Below are 11,145 nucleotides of genomic sequence, written 5' to 3' on the forward strand. Positions count from 1 at the left end.
TGCTCTTCAGTGGATGTGTTCTATGAAGTGTAGCTTCCCTCACTCCCATGATTCCATAGAAAGAGGAGGCCTTTGCCAGAGAATAAAGGATGCATTGACTCAGGTGTCTAATCCCTGGGCCTTGAGTTGTTTTTGATAGAGTCTCAGATCTTAGTTGTTTTTTTTTTTTCCATTTTTTCATATGTTTAATATGAAATGTACAAAAACCAAATGAGGTATCGTTAAAAATGTATTTCAACGTTTGTCTTATAATTGCTAGGAACTGTTCTTTCTTACTTTAATTATTTTTTTTCTTTTTACTCCAGTATGTATATATTAAAGGTGATCGTTGCTAAACGTAATGAATTTTCCATTCAGCAGCAGTAGACTCCACTAGTCTGGCTGGTTTGTCAGAGCCATTGCTTGCTCACCTCTCCTGTGAGCAGTGCTGCAGCAAGTCCGTCCAGGGACTTCACCCTTCAGTGCATTTGAATGTGCCATGCTTCAGCGCCAAAATGTACTTGCATGTATTCCAGCTCTTGGAGGGAGCAGGTGGAGTGGAGCTCAGGAGCCTTGATAGCATTCTCATCTGCTGAAGGGCTGCTATGAATTTTCAATGACAAATTACAAAAGAATTTTAGTGCAACTAGAAAGGGAAATGAATTTTCAAGCAGTTTAGCCAAGCTGTCTGGAGAACAGAAGAGACCTTCCACACTTCACAAAAAGCCAGCAGATCACACTGTCTCATCTCCCTTTCAACTCCCTTGCCCTTACCCTTAAGCTGTCATTAGACATCTTCCTCTAATTGGAGATCCGCAAAGCTGACATCTGTCACTTGCATGTGTATGATTACTTCAGGAGAGACTGTTGAGCATCAGAGACCTAACTATTCTTAAAGACTATACCCAAAGCCAGCAGTTTTAGTGTGTCCCCAGATCAGCACGGTCAGCATTACCTGGGGCGGGGGAGCCTTTCAAAATGCAATTTCCTAGGCCCCATCGCTGACCCACCTAATCAGAACATCTGGAGATGGGCCAAGCAATCTAGATTCTTTTGACCCCACAAGTCCTACAGGTGACTCTGATGCACACTCTAGAATGAAGACCAAGGGTGACCACACGTTCTTGCCCCAGGCTTTGGCCCAGGAGACAACCATATGTCAGTTTCTTTAAACCCTTCTCTTCTCTTGTCTGCATCTTTACATTTATTATTCGTGATCTCTCACAACTGAGGTGGAGGGTGCTGCTCCACGATGGGCAGAACCAAAACTTGTCCTCTAGAGCAGCTTCAGACTGATGAGAAAGGACAGATTTACCCAAAGCTGAGTTCCGAAATGAATGAATTTGTCATAATGGTCCTTGGTGAAAAGTGACTTAGATATACTTGGCCAAAGTGTCTAATGAAGAATTATCTAAAGGCTAGAAAGTGGGTGAGGTGGGGAGCAGAGTAGCGGGAGACCAAGTAACCTTGGCTGCTGAGTCGTGGCAGATTTGTAGCATTCCCAGATCCCAGGCTGGTGGCATGGATTTTCTGCAGAAGGTGCTCACCAGTCAGGGCAACAAGAACGTATTCATGGAGGTGAAGGACAGCCCAGTTTTTATGTAGTCCAGAGGAGGCTTGAGGGTGAGCCGTAAAGAAAAGGAGTTGATGCAGTTAGGAGACTGTCCATGTTTAGGGAGAGGGGAGAAGAGGGCATTTTGGAAGGAAGGCTAGAATATGGACAGCTTGGTGGGTGTTGGAAGCAAGAGCTGAATAGTTGAGATTGTTACTGACAGAGTAAGCTGTATTGCTGGTAACAGAGTATGAGCTACTAGGTATGAATGGAAAGAAAATGGCAGTCAGCCCTCTGTATGTGGTTTTGCATCCCAGTGAATCCAGCCAACAATTGCAGATTAAAACTATTCAGAGAAAAAGTTCCAGAAAGCAAAACTTCAAATTTTCCATGCTCTGGCGGTTATTTACATATCATTTACATTGTATTTACAACTATTTACATAGCATTTACATTTTGTTAGATACTCTAAGTAAGCTGGAGTAGTTTAAAGTGTACAGGAGGCTGTGTATAGGTATATGCAGGTACTAGGCCCTTCTACATAGTGACTTAGCAGCAGCAGCAGCAGGCCCTTCTACATAAGGGACTTGAGTGTCCTGGACACTGGTCTCCCTGGGGGTGGGGGGAGGCAATGATCTGGACAAACCCCCATGGATACTGAAGGGCCACTGTGCTGAGAGTTTGACCACTTAGTGTACTATCTTCCATTCAGTGCTGCAGTATCTAATATTTTCTTGTCTACTGTATCTCCCCTGAGGCTTCAAGAGGAAAAGATTCAGCTCCCACTCACCCCACATCCACGCACATGCAACTAAAAATGGCTTTGGTGGGGATGGGACTGGCGCATCTTGAAATTTTATAAAGCTCCACACTAAACCTGTGTACACAGTTGGAGCAAATGATCCTTGTTGATTATTTGGCTAGCAATCTCAATAATGAAGACCGAAAATCAGTTTTCTTTATTCTCCCGAGTCCCAGAATATAATTTGCAATTTTCACTTCACCAGAAGTGAACAAGGGGCTTCCCTGATAGCTCAGTTGGTAAAGTATCCGCCTGCAATGCAGGAGACCCTGGTGTGATTTCTGGGTCAGGAAGATCCCCTAGAGAAGGGATAGGCCACCCACTCTAGTATTCTTGGGCTTCCCTTGTGGCTCAGCAGGTAAAGAATCCACCTGCAATGTGGGAGATCTGGGTTTGATCCCTGGGTTGGGAAGATCCTCTGGAGAAGGGAAAGGCTACCCACTCCAGTATTCTGGCGTGGAGAATTCCATGGACAGTCGATGAGGTCGCAAAGAGTCCAACACAACTGAGTGACGAAGTAAAAAAAATAAAGTAAAAAAGTGGTTTATCTAAAGCAGCAAGTTGCAAATCCACATTTGAATATAAACATTGAAAAGGAGAGTACAGGGCCCAGGTGGCTGTTTGGTAAGGTGTCACATGCATTTACGTCCTTCACAAATGCTAATGGGCCATCTGATGACAAGCTTTATACCTGCTATGTTTGATGCCCAGTGCAAGGCACTCACCTGAGCCAGCTGTTAGGCCCAGGCCATGTGACCTGTAAGAATGTGTTAGTGTTCATGTAAAAATTTCATACCCTCCACCAGCACCATGACAAATCTTAAGTCTTCCCTGTCTTGCTGTCCAAAACCACTTTTGAGATAGAGGGAAATTGCTGTATTTCAGGTGTCTTAAAAGCTAGTGTCACAAGAGTCCCAGACCTAGGACATATTATGTCAAATGTTCTTAAGTATTGGCACATGTTATTGGACATTAGACTCTGTCAGGTGATGGACAGGGAGGCCTGGTGTGCTGCGATTCATGGGGTCGCAGAGTAGGACACGACTGAGCAACTGAACTGAAATGAACTGAGGTCCCCTAATTGGTGCTGTCATCTTAACTTATTTTAGTGTTAAGTGTTTTAAAGATCCTTTATATGACTTAAAATTATCATACACAAGGAAAGTTTGTTTTAGCTTGAACTAGGAAATGAGAGCTTCACCTGTTCTACCTCACTCAACTTTTCATGTGATACCATTCCAGAAAATTTTTCCAGACAAGAGCTTTGCTTTTCTTTTTTTTAATCTTTAAACTTTTTAAAAATTTATTTTTAATTGGAGGGTAATTGCTTTACCGTATTGTGTTGGTTTCTGCTATACAACACTGTGAGTCAGCCGTAAGTATACACATATCCCTTGCCCCTTGAGCCTCCCTCCCACCCCCTCATCGCACCCTGCTTTTCTGACTGTTGTATGGAAAATGAAAACTTGTCCTTCATTGAGAGTGGTTGTGCAAGGCCTTATATTGTGTGTATAATGGGGAGGAAGTTGCTGAGGAGGGGCTTTCAGAACTAGGATTAAATGCAGAATTTGGAGCCCTGAAGCACAGTTTCAAATGGTCCCCTGTTTTTTTTGGCCAGGAAGCTCATATTACATTTGACCTTGTCCTTTTGGGAATACAGTTGTCTTATGTGTTTTTATTAATGGTAACTTAGAATGAAATAATTCAAACACCATCGCCTCAGAAATAATTATTTGACACCTTTTGATTTCAAACAGTTGATTTATTTGGGCTGTAGCAGAACTAGAAAAATCTCACATGAAATTTGAGAACTGTAATAGTGATATTAGTGATTATTATCACGACACTCCTTAGAAATCAGTAGAAATGTTTATGTGATTAATTTTTTTCAGCGTGCCTGAAATATTAAGATGGAAAATCTCCTATGAAGTCTTGTTCAGTGGTTTCATTCACAGGAGATGTCAGTAAAGCTGTTTTTTCTGTTAATGAGGGTCTTTGTCTACCTTTTATAATGTTGTTTTTGCTCCATCCCCTTTTAAGACTACCTGGGATTTGTCTGTCCTCAAGTATTTAACAGGATCTCAAGGGATCTCAAAGATGCCATCATATATTTCAAGGAGGTTTAGCTACACTCTGAACATGCAAATTAAGTGCATCACAGAAAGTCCATCTGCTGTGATTAACCGCATTAACCTCAGATGAAGGAGTCAATCACAGTTAGAAGATTTGAGATCTAGAAGGAAGTGTTGAGGACTTGATGAGGGCCCTGAGCCCTTGAGGCTTTACTGCAGGCGGAACACAGGCGCTGGGTCTCTTACGAAGGCCTCGCACACCAGTCACTCTCATCCATTCCTTCGTTGCCTCTTTCCCTTCAGCTTTTTGCTTTTTAAATACTCACAAGTCTCCTTTAAACAAAAATATCCCATGGGATCTGTCATCTCCCTGCTCCAGCCAGCATGAACTCTCTTTCTCTTCATACACAGACAACTTCTTTTTCTCTTTCTGTTTTGTTTTATTGAAGTGTAGTTGATTCATGGGTCAAGTATACAGAAGAATACACAAACTTCTTGAATGAGTTGTGTGCTCGGGAGACCCCGACCATGACTTCCCTGGCTTCTGAGGTTTTCCTTCTCCGCCTCTGATGACCCTTCTCTGTTCACTGTAGGGGTTCATCCTCTTCTACTCAGCTGTTAAAAGCCGAGTTCCTTTAGGTACTCGGCATTGGGCTCTCTTGATTCCCACCTTTCTGTCCTCTCCCCAGGTGACTTTCCCACAGCTGTGGCTTCCTTTATTAGAGATGACTCAAATACAGAGAGAGATGTAGCACACTCTCATGCACACACATATATGCACATGTGTGTGTACACATTCCTACCTAGTATCTGTAGAGATGCATGTGTTTATATGTACACGTGTATATGCACAGATCTTAGATAGAGATATACATATGTATGTGTGTGTAGCCATCTGTCTGTATATTTTGAGGTCTGTATCTCATGTAATTTTTTTTGGTTATTGTTAGGATTAAAAAGCAATTCTTAACTTTCTAAATTTCTTCATTTCCATCATTTAACAGAATGTACTTGACAAAAACCAGGGGTTCTTTCAAAAGTATACTTGCCAGCATCAGGAAAACGTCTTAAAATATTCTATATTTCAGCACAGAACACCAGATTATCAAAAATATGCATGAGTAGTCAAGGCTATGGTTTTTCCTGTAGTCATGTATGGATGTGAGAGTTGGACTGTGAAGAAGGCTGAGCACTGAAGAATTGATGCTTTTGAACTGTGGTGTTGGAGAAGACTCTTGAGAGTCCCTTGGACTGCAAGGAGATCCAACCCGTCCATACTGAAGGAGATCAGCCCTGGGATTACTTTGGAAGGAATGATGCTAAAGCTGAAACTCCAGTACTTTGGCCACCTCATGCGAAGAGTTGACTCATTGGAAAAGACTCTGATGCTGGGAGGGATTGGGGGCAGGAGGAGAAGGGGACGACAGAGGATGAGATGGCTGGATGGCATCACTGACTCGATGGACGTGAGTCTGGGTGAACTCCGGGAGTTGGTGATGGACAGGGAGGCTTGGCGTGCTGCGATTCATGGGGTTGCAAAGAGCGACTGATCTGATCTGATCTGATGTGTGTATATATGTGTATATATGTATATGAGTAAGTAGGTATGAAGGTGGGTAGGTTGGTAGATGGACAGATTGAGAGAGCTCCCAGCGTTTCTTCTGGAGCTTCACGCCCTTCTACCTGCAAAAGGCATCTCAAATTCATTATGTCTAAAACCAAACTCAGTATTTCTGCCCCAACCCAAGCTTGATCCTTTTCAGGTGTTCTCATTCAGTGTGAACAGCTCCCCAGCCAAGAGCTGTCTTCCTCACCAGCATGAGTCCTGGCCATGTTATCTCCGGGTGTCTCCCAGTCTGCTCATTTCCCTTCCTTTTATGCCTCCCTCTCACCCAGTGCTGAGCCGCCAGCATCTTTGACCCAGACAGCTGCAATAGTCATCTGCCTTGTTTATCTACATCTCCTCTTGCTCTCTGGTTCATTTTTCAAACAGTAGAAAGAGTTGGACTTGAAACTCAAGTCCAGTCACGTGATGCTGCTGCTGCACAAGGGCCTTCAGGTCTTCCTGTTGCCTGGACATGAAATCCAAGGCGCCTCACTGTGTGCTGAGGGACTCCGCGTGCCCTGTCCCTCCCTGCCTCTCAAGTCTCATCTTGGGCAGTACTGTCCTCGGTTTCTGCTTCTGTGTCTCCCATCATCATCGTCTGTTCCTGTCTCTGCTGCATTTGCTCTCCTGTGCCCCGCCCCCCCCGCCGCCCCGCCCCGCGCTTGTCTGAGGCACCGCCTCCCGCAGGGCATCCTTCCTAACCTCTCCTTGCACCCCGCTCCGTTCTCAGGTGCCCCATGAGCCCGAGGCAGCGCCTCGCTCCTTCGATTGCGGCTCTGCGTTTGCTGGTGAAGTTGTTTGCTACGGGACCTCTCTCTCCTTATTTACAAGCTCCCTGAGGACAAGGCGTGTGTCTAACTCGTTCCTCTTTGCATCCTCACCCCTAGTGCTTGTCACAGTGATGAGCACAGTAAGTACCCACTCAGTATCTGTTGAGTGAATGGATGCACAGCGGCATCTTGTAAGAAGGAAGCACTGCCAGTAGGTTTGTTCCGGAAAGGAATATAGTGGAGGAAAGAGAAGGGACCAGCCTTAACGGAGTCCCTTTTACGTGCCAAGCAGTTTTTACATATTATGTGGATGGAAGCAAGGAACAGTCACCGGTGGTTTTGTTTTCTTTTATAACTCCTCAAAGAGATTTTTATGTGTATTTCATGCACATACATGGGTGGCAAGATTATTTTCATTCATTTAATACAATATGAAATATGTCTCTGAGATACTATCCTATTTTTCCATTAACATATTTTAGCAATTTTCAACTTGCATGGCTGGACATTTGATTAACAGGAAAAAAAAATTCGATTAGAGGTAATTAACACCTCAAATGAGATTGCCTGATTAATCTCTAATGTCACTTTAAGAGCATTAAATACACATATATCCTGGGCACGGCTGTTTGATTTTTGACTTTCTGTGTGGCACACAGTTTTGAGTCCCAGTCATAAAAGGCACGGGAAACACCTTTCTTCATTATGGTCATGGTGCCTTTCCATAATTGGGAAATATATGAATACAGTTTTATGTGAGGAAGATAAGCAGATTGTTGGGTGGATAATATCCACTGCTGCCCTTCTGAGTCTCCCCAAACTGTATCCTTCTGCTCTTGGCTCCATTTCTGCTAAATAACAGTAGTCACCAGAACCAGTACTTTGGTTACTCCCTTGGTTATGATCCAAACCCATTAGGTTTTAACTGTATTGGATTTGAAGCTCCTTTGAGATTCTGAGACATATGTGAAGTAGGCATATGGATATGCTGGTCTGAAGCTCCAGAGTGGCCATGTGGGATATTGATGCTACCTTCAGGGTCCAGGGGGAGCTGGTACCCAATAGACACTGATGGCTGTGGCCAACCAGAAGTCACGTGCCCTGTCCAGGGGAGGCAGCTGGCAGCAGCCCAGTGACAGTACTGACCTCCTGACACCAGATCCCCTAATTTTTGAAGGGAAGCCAGAAACTCAGACTTTTATTTGAGAACTATGGAGTTTTCACTGTTGATTTTTTTTTTTTTTTAATTTAAATTTGCATGGGGCACACAAAACACATCCAGGACCTGAATTTTTTTCTCTGACCTTTGTGTTGCAAATTCTTTATCCTGGCTGCTAGTTCTCTGCGGTCTCTTTCTACCTCATCTGTCCAATATGGGTTCTTGCTGCTATTTCACATGCCCTGTGTTTTGGCTGGACTTGACTGTCCTTTCTCCAGACTCAGGAGACCCATCTCTGGTCTCAGGCCTAGCCCCTCCCCTGGTCACCCTCACGTGGGCACCTCTCTTGTTCTCTGCTTGTCCTGTGAGACCCAGCAGAGGACCTCGATGCCAGAGTCTGTCTCCCCATCCTGCACCCTGATGAACTCATCTCTTTGATCCTTCATGGTTGAAGACTCCTCATACAAATGTCTTATCTTCACACATATGCTGCCTTCATTTTCAGGGCACAGGTTGAACATGGGGTCTGTTCTGAAGGCTTAATAGACTCTCAGGTGTGATATGTGCTTGTGTGCTAAGTTGCTTCAGTCATGTCCAACTCTGGGCAACCTATGGACTGTAGCCCACCAGGCTCCTCTGTCCATGGGATTCTCCAGGCAAGAATCCTGGAGTGGGTTGCCACGCCCTACTTCAGGCGATCTTCCCAACCCAGGGATCTAACCTGCGTCTCTTATGACTCCTGCATTGATTGGTGGGTGGGACCAACTCAGATAGTGCATCTTTTAACTGCTTCCAGGGACGGGGAGTTCACTGCTTCCTGTGACATCTGGGCAAGCTTTGGACAGCTCCGACCTTAGAAAGTGCCTTTTTGCTTATTGGCTTAGTCAAGCTGAAAGTTGCCTCCGCACCTAATGATTTTGTCACCCTTGTGCATTTACATTCCATCCTTTTGCCTTTTGTACAGTTTGGACCCTTGTCAGTCAGAAGGAGCCCTTCTTGTGTGTCTAATGTAGCCATTTCAGTTTTAACAGGATTTTCACAAGGAGCAGCGTCTTTACAGGAAATAGACGCTCCACGTGCACGTTTTCTTTCCTGTCAAATTCTGAGGGAGATTTTAGTAACAGCGGCCTGTGCTCTGGCAGTTTCACTGTGTTTTTTCTTTTGAAAGCACCATCTTTTGAGGTTTTTGCTTCATTGGCATTAATAAACATTTCCTAAATTGGTGACCCTAGGCTTTGTTTGCTTTCCCAACATCTCTTTGGTGAACTGCTTTCTGTTTTTCTTCTCAACAGTCAAAAGTCTAATTATTTGTATATTAAGTTTTGAATCTTGTATGATTTTGTAGTACGTAAACCCCTCACTTCTGCCCTGGGTGACATAAATATTGTGACACTTGGCTGTAAAAAATAAAAGCATTTGAAGGTTTAGAATTGGCTGGTATAAGCAGACTTTTGGGATGAAAGCCTCCTCTCATTCCTGGGAATCCCATCTCAGCCGTGGAATTCCATGTTAGAGTGTCCTCCGCTGACCAGGTTGCTCACTGTAAACTCATTGCTATTTCTGTGTGTTCTTAGGTGCCATGATCCTCTTGGGAAGAACCAACATGTTTCGTTTTAACCACCCAAAGGAGGCCGCCAAGCTCAGGGAGAAGAGGAAGGTGAGCAGCGTGGAATCTCAGGGAGTCAGGTCCACTCTGGGGGGAGCTGGGGGTGGGGGAAGAGGGGTCTCTGCTTTGGCTCTAGCAATTAGACTTCCTGGGGCAGGAACCAGCCCGCAGTCTGGATTGACTCCAGGGAGTTGGTTTCCCCGCGGACGGTGGGCTGGTGGAGTAGAATAGCGAGAGAGGTACCGCATGGGAGGAGACGGGCGGCTCTCCAGCCTCCTCTTAGGCCCTGTGTCCCCATCCCCCGAAAGGGGGTGGACACCCTCTCACATTAAGTGGAGGGTGCCCTCCACTCGGGAGTGTCTGTTTTAAGAGTTACTTCCAGATCAGAATCACTTTCATCTAAAACTTTGCTCACTGCTTATTTTCATTCCCAGTAAGTTGGATTTTGATCGGTCTGTGAAGCAGAGAAGGGGTGAGTTTAGGACAGGTGAACACGTGGAAGAGATTGCAGCTTGTTTGGATGGGGACATCCAGGGGCGCTTGAAGCCCTAGATGGGGATGTGGGCCAAGGAGCAGAGAGGGAAGGGAAGGGGTGAGAGGGAGAGACGTCTGTCTAGCTCTAGTGCACCGTGCTGAGCTTAGATGGAGAAAGAGAATCAAGTCAGAGCAGAGATGTCTGTGTGGCAGGCACCGTGCGGAGCCTCCCTGTGAACCACTTTGTGTCCACAGAGGCCGTTGGTGCCCCCAAGTCACAGACGAGTGAGAGGAGAGACTAAGACTGGCCTGTCTTGTGGCCAGCAAGTGGGGATCAGGGACTTGAGCCCTGAATGCCGGCCCAGATGTGTTAGCCCCTCACACGGGGTGTCAGCCCCCCACCCCGAGTCACATGGCCCCTCACACAGGGTGTCAGCCCCCCACACCAAATCACATGGCCCCTCACACGGGGTGTCAGCCCCCCGCCCCGAGTCACAGCCCCTCACATGGGGCGTCGGCCACCCGCCCCGAGTCACAGCCCCTCACATGGGGCATCAGCCCCCTGCCCCGAGTCACATGGCCCCTCACACAGGGTGTCGGACCCCTGCCCCAAGTCACATCCCCTCACACAGGGTGTCAGCCCCCTGCCCTGAGTCCCACGGCCCCTCACACAGGGTGTCAGCCCCCCGCCCTGAGTCCCACAGCCCCTCACACAGGGTGTCAGCCCCCCGCCCTGAGTCCCACAGTCCCTCACACAGGGTGTCAGCCCCCTGCCCCGAGTCACAGCCCCTCACACAGGGTGTCAGCCCCCTGCCCCAAGTCACACCCCCTCACACGGGGTGTCAGCCCCCCACCCCGAGTCACTCATTCCTCACCCAGGGTTGTCAGCTCCCCTCCCTGAGTCACAGCCCCTCACACGGGGTGTCAGGCCCCACCCGAGTCACAGCCCCTCACGCAGGGTTTCAGCCCCGTGCCCCGAGTCACAGCCCCTCACGCAGGGTTTCAGCCCCGTGCCCCGAGTCACAGCCCCTCACGCAGGGTTTCAGCCCCGTGCCCCGAGTCACAGCCCCTCACGCAGGGTTTCAGCCCCCCGCCCTGAGTCACTCAGTCCCTCACCCATGGTGT

General features: G+C 46.7%; 1 protein-coding gene across 1 annotated transcript in view; it reads left to right on the forward strand.

The window, feature by feature from the left end:
- Positions 1-11,145, forward strand: part of KIF16B (kinesin family member 16B) — a 270,569-nt gene that overhangs the window by 125,919 nt on the left and 133,505 nt on the right. The window contains exon 15 of the mRNA XM_010854070.1: positions 9,515-9,597. Coding sequence (XP_010852372.1) covers positions 9,515-9,597 — 83 coding nt within the window. The remainder of the gene's footprint in view (positions 1-9,514; positions 9,598-11,145) is intronic.

This window comes from Bison bison, unplaced genomic scaffold, assembly GCF_000754665.1.
Source record: "Bison bison bison isolate TAMUID 2011002044 unplaced genomic scaffold, Bison_UMD1.0 scf7180017864335, whole genome shotgun sequence".
Lineage (NCBI taxonomy): Eukaryota > Metazoa > Chordata > Mammalia > Artiodactyla > Bovidae > Bison > Bison bison.